The sequence below is a fragment of the Benincasa hispida genome, chromosome 1 (assembly GCF_027475165.1).
Source record: "Benincasa hispida cultivar pf3 chromosome 1, pf3_genome.v1.1, whole genome shotgun sequence".
NCBI lineage: Eukaryota > Viridiplantae > Streptophyta > Magnoliopsida > Cucurbitales > Cucurbitaceae > Benincasa > Benincasa hispida.
In genome coordinates, this window is record NC_143478.1 from 12,312,355 (window position 1) to 12,325,088 (window position 12,734).

The 12,734-nt window shown below is 33.5% G+C and overlaps 2 protein-coding genes across 2 annotated transcripts; both read left to right on the forward strand.

Annotated features, from left to right (window-relative positions):
* The first annotated feature begins 338 nt into the window (after window positions 1-338).
* Window positions 339-6,610, forward strand: LOC120073810 (putative L-gulonolactone oxidase 6). The gene is made up of 5 exons (XM_039026669.2): window positions 339-456; window positions 588-1,341; window positions 5,253-5,508; window positions 5,605-5,706; window positions 5,779-6,610. Exons 2-5 carry the CDS (start codon window positions 652-654, stop codon window positions 6,501-6,503), a joined length of 1,773 nt encoding a protein of 590 aa, XP_038882597.2. The 5' UTR covers window positions 339-456; window positions 588-651; the 3' UTR covers window positions 6,504-6,610.
* A 2,574-nt stretch (window positions 6,611-9,184) lies between these two features.
* Window positions 9,185-10,646, forward strand: LOC120088113 (mavicyanin-like). The gene is made up of 3 exons (XM_039045189.2): window positions 9,185-9,701; window positions 9,821-10,002; window positions 10,112-10,646. Exons 2-3 carry the CDS (start codon window positions 9,846-9,848, stop codon window positions 10,456-10,458), a joined length of 504 nt encoding a protein of 167 aa, XP_038901117.1. The 5' UTR covers window positions 9,185-9,701; window positions 9,821-9,845; the 3' UTR covers window positions 10,459-10,646.
* The last annotated feature ends 2,088 nt before the right edge of the window (window positions 10,647-12,734 follow it).

The following is a 12,734-nucleotide window of genomic DNA, read 5'->3' on the forward strand; positions in this document are numbered from 1 at the left end:
TAGTTTAATTAAGTCACAATTAAAGTTTCATCGACTAATTTAAACATTTTTCATCTATTTTTTTGATTTCTCTAATTTTTTCAAAATTTTCCATCGCAATCGATATTTCCATAAAATCTAGCCCTCAACATTTCCATCCGAATCTACGTTTTGAACATTGGTTACATTAGAGATAAATACCATATTTTCAGGTAAATTTTTATAATATAACAATGATGTTAGTGAAAATTATTTGTTAAATTAGATTCAAATTAGGCCTTAAATATGCAAACTTGTTTGATTTGTGTATAAAATGCATAGCTGTATTTTCATTGTAAATCATAACATGAATCACGACAGGTGGTGTACATAGGCGTGGGAAATTGAGAAACGGGATGGATTTGGCATTATTTGAAATGAGAGGACTGTGTACGTCCAACAAGACAGCAGCAGGTGATTATTGTAGCGGGAAGTTAGGTAATGATTCTTTTCTTATTTTGAGTAGAAGCAACAAATTAACCCAATAAAATCATTCCTGTTTCCTACCATAAAATATTATTATTTATTAAAAAAAAACTAACAGAAAAGACGATCCTGTTAAATTATAGGGTTGAAGCAGAGGAGCGTGTCTAGTGCCTGAACCTGAAGCTGCGAAAACTAAAGTCAGACACTATGCGTAGGTGTTGGTGGTGGTCGTACAATGTTGCCTTGGTTTTCTTGTTGGTCGTTATTCTGTCTGACTGTAGTCCCCCGGAGGATCCGATCAAATGCGGATCCGTATCCCCAAATAAACACGCCAATTGCACCATCACAAATGCCTACGCCGCGTTTCCAGACCGAACCATCTGCCGTGCAGCGGAGGTGATATACCCAACAACAGAGGCGGAGGTGATGTTGGCGGTGGCGGCAGCGACGAGAGGTATGAGGAAAATGAAGGTGGGGACTCGGTTCTCTCACAGCATTCCGAAGCTGTCGTGTCCGGAGGGGGAAGATGGGGTGGTGATAAGCACCAAGTACCTGAACCGGACTCTGATGGTGGACGTGGAGGGAATGAGCATAAGCGTGGAGGGGGGAGCCACGGTGAGGCAGATCATAGAGGAGGCTGCCGCAGCTGGGCTGGCGCTGCCGCATACGCCTTACTGGTGGGGGCTCACCATAGGCGGCCTCCTAAGCACCGGGGCACATGGTAGCTCCTTATGGGGCAAAGGCAGCGCGGTCCACGATTACGTTGTGGCCATTCAAATGGTCACTCCCGGTGGGCCTCAAGATGGCTACGCCAAACTCCGTACCCTTCTTCCCGCTGACCAATACCATCTCAACGCTGCCAAAGTTTCTTTGGGAGTTCTTGGAGTCATCACACAGGTAATCTAATCTACCCCATCTTTCTTTTTATTTCCATTCGTATAATCTAAGCTTCCCTCTTACTTATTTAATTACTATTTACGTTTCATTCAACTCGCATCAAATTACACATTTAATTCAAGCTGAAAACAATTAATTTTCATTAAATAACCGCAATTTATAGGGTTAATTGGATAGAAAGGACTCTTTAAAAAAAAAAAATGGAAAAAAGGGTTGTTTGAGAATTATTTAGGGAAATGGGGTTTTTCTTTTTCTTTTTCTTTTTTTTTTTTGCTCACCTTTTTAGTTTTCTCTCTCTTCTTTTTCATTTATACATTTTTTCCGTTAGCTTTCGTTACCCCTTTCTTTGTTGTCTTTCTTTCATCTCCCTCTCTTTTTAATTTCTTTTTATTAACACTTTGGTTTACTCAAAATTAAATGATTAAAAATATAACATTTTGAACTTGGAGACTAATAAAAATTAAACCCAAGACTATCTAGGGATCAAAAATGTTTCTCATCCAAATAACCTTCTACAATCTCAATACTACAAAAAATGTAGTTTAAGAGGTAGAAGGAAAAAGCAGTATCCAAAAAAATGTTAATTGAAAGAAAATTTTAATATTAAATATTAAGGATTTTATACTTTTTCAATTAAATTATAGTTTAAAAACTAATGGTATCACAAAAATGTATAATTAGTGGATCAATTATTTAAATAATTTCAATTTAATAAAATAATAATTTAAATATTAAGATAATAATCATTTTAGTTTTGATTTTTATTAAATGTGTTTAAGAGTTTTTATTTACAAAACATGGTATACTAATTGCAATTTTGGTTTGAGAATTAAAAGTTTTAGTTTTGTTTCAAGAAATAGTAGCCACTTGTTTGTCAACCTTTCGTTTTTTTTTTAACTCCACTGTTGGAGAATATAAAATTTGACTTTCTAATCTATAGCATATATTCTAAATAAAGAATTAAATATTTTTTAAATTTGTATTTAGTATTTAAATTAAATTTTAGGTACTACTAAAAATGTGATTTTGATTATTATAATATTACATAAAAATGATGAATTAATTATAGTTTTTTTATTTCTTACAAAATTATAGAATTATTAATATTTAAGATTATTTTTTTCAAAAAAAGAAATAAAAGAAAAAAAATGTATTGTGTAAGATTAGATCCCAAGTGGAGTGTGTGATGTCTTAGCCCACTAACCAATATTCGGGGCTGTTTGAGGAGTTGAGATGACATAAGATGTGAAGAGTTTTGATGTCTAAAGAGTTTTGATGTCTGGAGAGTTCTGATCGAGTATGATCGAATATGTTCAAGTATTGAGATGATATATGATACACGGAAGGAAAATAACTGTGAGATACGAAACACATTCCAAAAATGAACTCACAAATAATTAAAATCAGTGAGATAGGATAATGGGTTTCCAAACATTGAGATGATATAGGATATGGGGATATACTATCTCATGTTAAGCCTCCAAATAGCCCCATGAAATTATAAATAGACAACCCACAGTCAAACATCTGTTAACTTTTTTTAATGATAGCACAATTTTCAATGTGAATGCATTTATGCAAGAAACACGTTCTCCTGAAAGACAGAACTAAATCACCCTTATATATTTAGGGGGTGTTTGGCTTTATAAGTTAGTGTTAAATAACTCAATTTCATTAATTTCAATAATGATTAATATTAAAGTTTTACAAATTCCATTAATTTCAATAATGATTAATATTAAAGTTTTACATTTATCCAAGAATTTCATCTTCTTCTCCTTCTCTCTTTGGAATTTATTGAGAAACTTAATTTTCGCAACTCTATCTCCTAAAAAATAGACTTCTTAACCCCAACATATTAACTTTATGCTTCATAACTCAACGCAGTCCTTCAAACACCTCCATAATAATTATATTTCTCAATTGTTTTCTCCTATTTTATGCTAATCAATGAGTAATAATTTCAGAGAAGTTAGATTTTGAAATATACAATTAATAGCGAATTTTCAGAAAGATAAAAATATATGCAAAAACTTGAGATTAAATATTATTTTCCTTAATACAATCATCTTAATTTTTCTTTTTTTCTTTTTTAAAAAAATCAACTACTTATGTTTTCATTGGACACATTACCAAAACATGCTGACCTGAAATTGAGATATAATTTCTGTAATTACTCCCAAACACAATTTTAACCACTTTAATTCAGAATTTACCAACAGATATATAGAAAATAAAAAAAAATATTTATAAATATAACTGTGATATTATATATTCACACATATCAATTTATCAGTGTGTCGGTTAGTGATATACTATATATATTCCATAATAAACAAAAATACGTAAAGAAATCCTAAAATATAGATTACAAAATTTTATCTAATATAAATTACATTTTTGTTTGACAGATTTACAAAATTTTGCAAGCCATTTTAACTCAATTAATGATTTTTTTTTTTTTTTTTTTTTTAAAAGAAAAGCATGGGTATAGTCTAGGTTTTGGCAGACTAGACGACACCCAATAATAATTTATCATGTGACAACATTTTTAGAGTTGTTTTTAAATAAAGAAAAACTAATCAACTTATTTACAAATATAACAAAATATCATTATCTAGATACCGCGATAGATCACTCATAGATGTCTATAACGGTTTATTGCGATCTATCATTGATAGATAATGACATTTTACTTACTTGAAAATATTTTCAGTTATTTTACCATTTAAAATAATTAATTTTTTTAATTGAATTTGTTTTTATATACTTTTTTAATATGTAAAGAGAATGAGATGCATGAATTAAGTGCATTCTAAATTGTATCTAATCATTGTCCATTTTTTTAAAAATAATTGTCTTTCTTAATTATGTTGTTGCACTTTAGTGACTTGAAATTTATATTATTTTACACTAGTCTTAAACGGGAAGAAAAGTAATGAAAATATCACTGTCAAACAAAAATAATGTACAAAATGTTAAACCCGACCTTTCATAAGTTTTCTTTTTAGAGGGAAAAACTACTTGATGAGACAGAATGATGATCAATTTCTAGAATTTTATTTTTATATAAACACCTTTTATTAGAGTACTTAAATAAGAAATTATTTTTTTTATGTATTGACACAGTAAAATAATAGATTTAAAAGATAAAGAGTAGATAATATACATGGGTCACGCTAATAATGCATGATCATATTAAATTTAAATTAAATCTAACATTCTCTCACTTGATCCATTTGACATTATTTACCGTATCATGATATCAATATAAAAAAATCTAATAAAATTATGAAACGAAAACCAAGATAGAGAAACACAATTCTTTATAATACCATTATCATGGACTAAAATATATCATTATTCTAACTCATGTTGTGAAAATTACGTAGTTCAAAAATCCTGACTTCTAATGTTTTATACAATGTTAGGAAAGTTAAAGAAATGACAATTATTCATTATTTCATTGATACAAAATGTACCATGAAAACGTGTTGTAACTTAGAAATTTTCTAATGAGATATTTGGAGCTCAGAGTGTGAGTAATCGTAAATAAGATAGAAAATTCATCGATGCTTTTCAGCCATAGGCCCACAAACTTATTGGGTGAGGTCCAACTCTTTGGGTTAAACACCTTTGATAAATTTTTTATATTATCTCAATTATAAAAGTGAAAAATTCCATTCAAGATTGAATAAACAAAAACGCTTAGTGTTTATCTAATCGTAGTTTGTGACACATGAGATGTATGTAAATATTAGGTGGAAAAGATATTTAATTGTTTGATGAGTAGTGGAAATAATAATGTTGAGCAATGGAATGATGTGAAATTTAGAAAAATGTGGGAAAGAAGGAAAGATTGGTTAGAATATATATAAGAATTAAAGTAGGGAATTGTGTGTTTGAAGTAGGTGACTCTGAAATTGGAACCTATGTTCAAGCGATCCATCACGTATTTGAAAAGGGATGACAAGGATTTGGGGGATGAAGTGGTGAGTTTTGGGAGAAGTTATGAATTTGGAGACATGATTTGGTATCCAAGCCAACGAAAAGTCGTATATCGCATAGACAGCCGCGTTCCATCCAACACCTCCGGCAATGGCTTCTATGACTTCATCCCATTTCGCCCCACGCCTTCACTAGCCTTGGCACTTGTTCGAGCCTCAGGTCCCTCTTTTTATTTTTTACTATTATTATGATTTTAATTTAATTTTAGCGATCTAATTAATCACCTTTCGAGACCACATACTAATATTTCATCAGAGGAGAAGCAAGAATCAAGGCGTGATGCAGTTGGCAAGTGTATTAGTGCAAACCTATTTACGTCCACTCTTTCACAGTTGGCTTACGGATTAACCAACAATGGTAATGGTATACACGTACATGTTCTCAGCTTTTGGTGGTCGGTCTTACATGTTTTATGAATTATATAAATAGGTATCTCATTTCTGAAATATCCGGTGATCGGGGATAGCAATCGACTTCAGTCCTCCGGGAGTTGCTTACATAGCCTCGACGATTTTAGAATAACGGCATGCCCTTGGGACCCTTTGATAAAAGGAGAGTTCTTCCACCAAACCGCCATTAGCATTGACTTGGGAGTGGTTAAAAGTTTCGTCCAAGACGTCCAGAAACTTGCTGAGTTGGAGCCCATGGCATTCTGTGGCCTTGAGCTCTACAATGGCATCCTCATGCGCTACGTCACGGCCTCCACCGCCTACTTGGGGAAGCAGCAACATGGCGTTGACTTTGACTTCACCTATTACAGAAGCAGAGACCCAATGAGTCCTAGGCTTTTCGAGGACGTGTTTGAGGAGGTTGAGCAAATGGCGGTCTTCAAATATGGAGGCATTCCGCACTGGGGAAAGAACCGGAACGTAGCATTTCATCAAGCATTTCGCAAATACAGAAATAGAGACAGCTTTGTTAAAATTATGAAGGAATTTGATCCCCATGGCCTTTTCTCAAATGAGTGGACAGATCAAATTCTTGGATTGAAAGGAACTGTCAACATATACAAAGATGGATGCGCCTTGGAAGGACTCTGCATATGCTCTCAACACACTCATTGTGCCCCAACTGAGGGCTACTTTTGTACGCCTGGCAGAATTTACAAGGAAGCTAGGGTTTGTTCTTATTTAGGATCATCCTACCGCCCCTAATTAATTATTTATCTTACTTTAGATGGGTAATGATTAGGAATCTCATGCATCCTTTCATACATAATAGAAAAATAAATAAAAATAATTTAATTTTTAATTTTTAAAAATATTATCACAAACAAATCTATATTGGATGTTGTCTTCGGTGTACAATACATGGGTACATCTAAATGTTGCGAATGCCCTAAACTCACAATTCGTAAATATTGTTAAAATATTTTATTTATCAATAAAAGCATTATTGAGTATTTTTCAATAAATTGTTATTGATATTACATTCTTTCATAAAATTCCAATAAACGAATCCATGACTATAATATCAATACTTTAACTTTATGTGGCGACATAAAAGAGATCAAATTTTGGTATATGCCAAAATGATCTATAAGTTTATGTATGGGATTGGGTACCTCATCCTAGTGATACTATTGGATGCGGCTCATTTTGTATACTGTAATGTGATCTCAAAATCATCCATGTGGAGACATGTGAGTGGAGGCATCCTATGCAATGAGTTTGTATTAGACCGGATCTCGAAATTGACACTTTTCTTTATAACAACCATTTACGGCTAAAACTGACTATTTCGAATTCAATGACCTAGGGTAACTCGATCTTAATCCTAAGCTAGCTATGAATTTTTGTTTATTCGAGATTATCCTTCGATCTACATTGGTGAGAGTAGTCTAACAACACTGCTCAAAACTTCACATAATTGGCCCCAATTCTAAGTTTCACTTCTCAAATCCAAGTTGGAGAATAGTAGAGAAGCACTTTATGGTGGTCCACTGAAGTTTTGGAGTTCAAATTCACAAAGAGGAGCAAGCATCAAAGGTAATTGTATTCTTAAACCTACTTTAGCAGAAAACTATTTTGTATGCTTTTACAATTCAAAATAAATGTAATTAGAGTGCTTATTGATCATGATTTCTTCCGCTATATGTTAGTTTACTCTATCACTAAAAAATTAGCATGTGTCCAAGTTGAAATTGAAAAGATAAGTTGACAAATCCCGATGTGCCACGTGTTTTTGTCGTGAAACTTGGATCAAATAAAATAATTTGGACAAATTTGACATTAATATTTGAGCTCAAGTCAATTCGACAAAAAATAGTCTTAATTTGACTCATAAACCAACAAAGTCTAAAATTTAATTAGTTGGGCTCAAGAGTCAAATCCATGACAAATCAAGCTAAACCCGAAATAACTCTATAAATAGAGAAGTCCTCATTCAAGTTTAAAAGTTTAAGACCTCAGAGAGTATAAAAAAAATTCTCTTGATTTTTGAAGTTGAATCACACTAAAAAACAAAAACTCTTTTTCGAAACAAAAATTATTATTCCAAAGATTTCAAAAATATTCAAAGGAAAGACTAGAATAGAGATTAAACTACATCGGCACAAATCAACATCAACATAAGTTCAACTCCATCGAACACATTTTTCTAAAAACTTTGTACAAACAATATTTTAGGATAAAAGTCCTCGAGCACTCGAGTTCAATAGTAAAAAGAGAATAGGGAATCATTGTGATGCAATATAATATTGATAGGAACTTAGGGGTAAAAAAAATCAACTTTTAAACATTGAAAAGAAAAAATAAATTGACTAATGAATCCATCGATTGGTAAATGTCAAAGTTGATTGGTGAACGGAAGTTCGGTGGCTGATGGAGAGAAAAGACTTAAGCTTAGAGCCGAGTGGCAGATAGAATGATAGGATGTCCATAGGAGGATATACAATTTTCCAAAATTTCTATGTTGTTGAATGGATTGGTTGAAGATGTGTGTGTACACACTACTTTAATTGTTGTTGTATTATATAATATTTGCACAATCAGATGATTTATTGATGACCATATTTATATTGATTAGGTATTGAAATAATATCACACATCATGTTTCAAAAGATAGTCGTGAACTTTAACCTTCAATTTTTTTCATATGATCGAAAAGAAGCAAAAAAAAAAAAAAAGTGTCTACCATGTGTTAATTAATGATTTTTCTCGAGTTTAAATGCATAACGTCGCTTTAATTGAAACATTTTCAGGCTAATTATTCTAGCAATTCAACGAATTTTGGTTATACAAGATTGATCACATTTATATAATCCACCCATTCATCCATTCATATAGAGTTTAGGAGCTGTTTGAGGGCCCAACATGAGATAATATATTTTCACATCCTATATCATCTTATTGTTTGGAGGCCCATTATTCTAATTTTAATTGTTTGTGGACCCATTTTTCGGAACGTATTTGTATATCACTATCATTTTTCTTCCATGTATCGTATATCATCTCCGTACTTGAACATACTCGATCAGAACTCTCCAGACATCAGAACTCCTCACATCCTATATCAGCACCCCAAACAGTCCTTTAAATTGAACTTTTATATCTCAATCTAATCTCTCTATATATATATAATTTATTGACTGAAAATCAAACGTTACATGGTCCAACCATAGCCCATAGGGAGGTCAATTCAAAGATGATTTTGTTTAATATTATGTAAGCTAATCAACTAACCCCTTCACTTTTTGTTCCCACAATTTTGAAATAAGGAAAAAAGAAAGTGGAATAATGTTCAACCTAATCCTTTTTGCATATTATCCATGTGTTAGGTGGCAGGCATGAAAAAAGGTTCAATAAAGAATATGAAGCACCTTCTAGTATTCTCTACTCAACATTGTTATCTCCTAATTAGTCCCAAGTAAATAGTGTTGGCTGCTTTTAATTATATCAATGAAAGTATAGGAAGGCAAAATTGACCCGGCGGCGGTGTGATGAATAAAGCCAAAAGGGGATGCAAGTTTGGTCTGAGGGTAGTCATTAGCAGCCCAATTTTGGGTCTGATTTGTACAAGCGTCGTCGATGTTATAATGTCTTGAAGTGATCTAATACATTAGGTAGAGTAGGAAAAATTCCAACTAAGAACACCCCACGTCAAATGATGACACTCTTCTAATACCCCCTGTTTTTTAGAAACTAGAAGGAGAAACAGACTTTATTGACGAATGAGCTGGAAGTAGAATAAGGCGTAAGTGGGTGGACGGCTCCTTTTTCTTAATTAAACCCAAACTTTCTATAAAACCATTTAATTACAGGCACAATTGCTGGGGTGTATCATATCGCATCCTTTTCTTCTCTCTCTTTGTGTTAAGGCGTACCAACTGAAGAATACAAAACAGAGAGCTTGTAAGTCTCTTCCCGAATTTTCTATCATAACTTTTAGGGTCTTCAATTTAATTGTATGTAAAGCAGAGTTGAGTGATGAATACAATTCAGGATTAAAAGATTTATTTTGTGTGTTGCAGTAAGATCAAGAAGTAGGTTGCAGAAATGGCGATGAAAGCAGCTGCTGTTTTTGTTGTTTTGGTAGCGGTGCGGGCGGTTTATGGAGCAGATATCATCGTTGGTGGCAACTCTGGGTGGAGTCAGGGGGTGAACTACGAAACCTGGGCTGCAGGACAGAATTTTAGTGTTGGCGACACATTAAGTACGGTTTTTAGCTTTTACAATACCAAACTAGGAATATCAGCTTTTACTTACAATATGAAATGAAAGAATATGTTCTAAGTTTTTTTGGTACAAAAAATGGGATGCAGTGTTCAATTATGCTGGGAGTCACTCAGTGGCGGAGGTGAATGAGGAAAGCTACAAGGCATGCTCCTCCAGCTCGGTAATCAGATCCCACACAGGCGGAAGCACCTCCATTCCTCTGTCAAAGGCAGGGCCAAGGTACTTCATCTGCCCCACTCCCGGCCACTGTGCCTCCGGCATGAAGCTTCAGGTCAATGTTCTGGCGGCCAATTCCACCCCAAACCCAACCCCAACTCCATCGACCACCGGCACTCAGCCGCCTCCGTCTCCAAGCGCAGCCGCCCCTTCTGCTTTCTTCACTCTCAACCACTTGATCTTCGGAGCTTCCGTTGCCACCCTGTTTGTGCTATGAGTGTGAAGCGGCCTGGGAAGATGCAGTGCTTTAATTTACATTCTATTGTTATTATTGATTGAATGAATAATTTGCTTTTCATTTTATTTTCCTTTGCTATTTCCTTGGCTTCCTCTTATTCAGCCGCACATGTATTTCGGTGAGTTCTCTTATATTGAAATTGAATTATTAAGAACCCCTTTTCTTTACGGTATCCCTTCTCATTAATCATTCATACAAACTGATCAATCAAATCATTTCCAGTGTTTCAGAACTCATCTTTTGCCTCGTTTAGATCATGTATAACACACTTCACCAATAACATTAAATTTCTTCTCCAAACCAACTCTTTTATTTCTTTTGCCTCAAAACAGGTGTTAACTCCTTTTCGTCAGCTACCAAAATATTTTACTTCCAACTCCAAATATATTAACAATGTACAGTAACTACTCATATAAGATCATTGTCTATTCAAAAGAGCTAGGTTATTATAGTCCTAAGTTATTATAGTTTGATTATAATAGTTTGTGCTTTGGATGTAAATTATTTTAGTTCAAGTCATGATAGTGATAGAAGATAATAATATATAATCTAAATTAATAGACCAAAATTCAGATAATATAAATTATCCAACAGATGCAACTCAAATTCGAGTTCTAAATTATGTGGAATAAACAATTTATAACTCGATAGCTTAAAAGAATAGATCAACCAACCTAAGCTTTTAACAAGAACGATAATAAATCAAGTTTAAAGGAAGAGAGATCCGGTTTATACTGGTTCACCCAGTGTGGGCTACGTTCAATTATTTGCTACCGATGTAGGTTCCACTAAAATAGTTAAGGAGAAGAGTACAAGAGTTTACAATGCTCAAGAATGATGTCTCTCACTTCTCTCTCAAAAGAACTGCGCACAAATCACTCTTACAAAGCTCACAAAACTCTCAAAAGAGGAAGAAAAATGCTCACTGTAAGACAACGCAAAGAAATCAATTCAACGATATATATATATATATATATATATATATATATATATACATATATATTGTTTTGTTTAAGAAACTTTCGGCACACTGCTTGTTTTAAAAAACCACTACTGATTTGCATTTTATAAAAAAATTTCCACTGCCCCATATTCATTCTCCATCATTACTCACCTCCATGTTAGCCAATGAGAGACTTGCTAAAGAGTTAAGCATAAAACAAAGAAAATAGGCCTTGGTTGGGCTTAATTTTTTCTTAACAATTTCCCACTCGGAGACCAAACAAGTATCATGTCTCCCCTACAACGATAGCGACTCCTCTCTCTATTCATGAAGAAGTCCAATTGAAGTTGCGCACAACTTCAGTTTATCGACAGGAACAGATTTGTAAACATATCTGTTGGATTCTGACTTCTTGGAATCTTTTCAACACTAGTGTTTCGTCTTCCAAAACTGATTGAATAAAATGATACTTCACCTGTATGTGTTTCATTCTCGAATGAAACACTAAATTCTTTGCTAAATGAATAGCACTCTGACTATCACAATGCAATGTCCCTGTCCCTAGTTTCAAGCCAAGCTCTTCTAGAAACGCCTGAAGCCATATCATTTCCTTACTTGCCTCAGTGATTGCAACATACTCAGCTTCTGTAGTAGAAAGAGCTACTATCTTTTGCAGTCTAGAAATCCAACTAATAGAAATATTATCTAAAGTAAAAACATACCCAGTAGTACTTTTTCTACCATCTGTATCACTTGCCATATCTGCATCAACATAGCCTTGCAATTTAAAATTTGACTTCTTAAAATTCAGAGCATAATCAAATCAGTTGTTCCTCTTAGGTATATGAAAATCCACTTTACAGATTCCCAGTGCTGCTTCCCTGAATTGCTCATGTATCTGCTAACAACTCCCACTACATGTGCAATGTCTGATCTTGTGCAAACCATGGCATATATCAGGCTGCCTATAGCTGAAGCATATGGAACTCTAGCCATGTGATCTCTTTCTTGCTTAGTAGTGGGTGAGTGCTCCTTATATAATTTAAAATGACAAGCTAAAGGAGTATTCACAGGTTTTGTATTTTCCATGTGAAATCGATTCAATAGCTTTTTCACATATTCTTCTTGTGACAGTGTCAACATACCATCTTTTCTCTCCATCTTCATTCCCAAGATTTGTTTGGTAGCTCCCAAAAATTTAATATCAAATTCTTTAGACAACTCAACTTTTATCTTCAGAATTTCTTGTTTGTCTGCACTTGCTATCAACATGTCATCAACATATAGCAGTAAAATAATGTAAGAGTTATCC

What these genes read in the sequence shown, in the direction of transcription:
- LOC120073810 (XM_039026669.2), top strand. Translation starts at nt 652, where the DNA reads ATGCGTAGGTGTTGGTGGTGGTCGTACAATGTTGCCTTGGTTTTCTTG. An exon ending in TTCTTGGAGTCATCACACAG is followed by an intron (nt 1,342 to 5,252) that starts GTAATCTAATCT and finishes TGTTTGAAGTAG; the next exon opens with GTGACTCTGAAATTGGAACC. An exon ending in GGCACTTGTTCGAGCCTCAG is followed by an intron (nt 5,509 to 5,604) that starts GTCCCTCTTTTT and finishes ATATTTCATCAG; the next exon opens with AGGAGAAGCAAGAATCAAGG.
- LOC120088113 (XM_039045189.2), top strand. Translation starts at nt 9,846, where the DNA reads ATGGCGATGAAAGCAGCTGCTGTTTTTGTTGTTTTGGTAGCGGTGCGG. An exon ending in TAGTGTTGGCGACACATTAA is followed by an intron (nt 10,003 to 10,111) that starts GTACGGTTTTTA and finishes AATGGGATGCAG; the next exon opens with TGTTCAATTATGCTGGGAGT.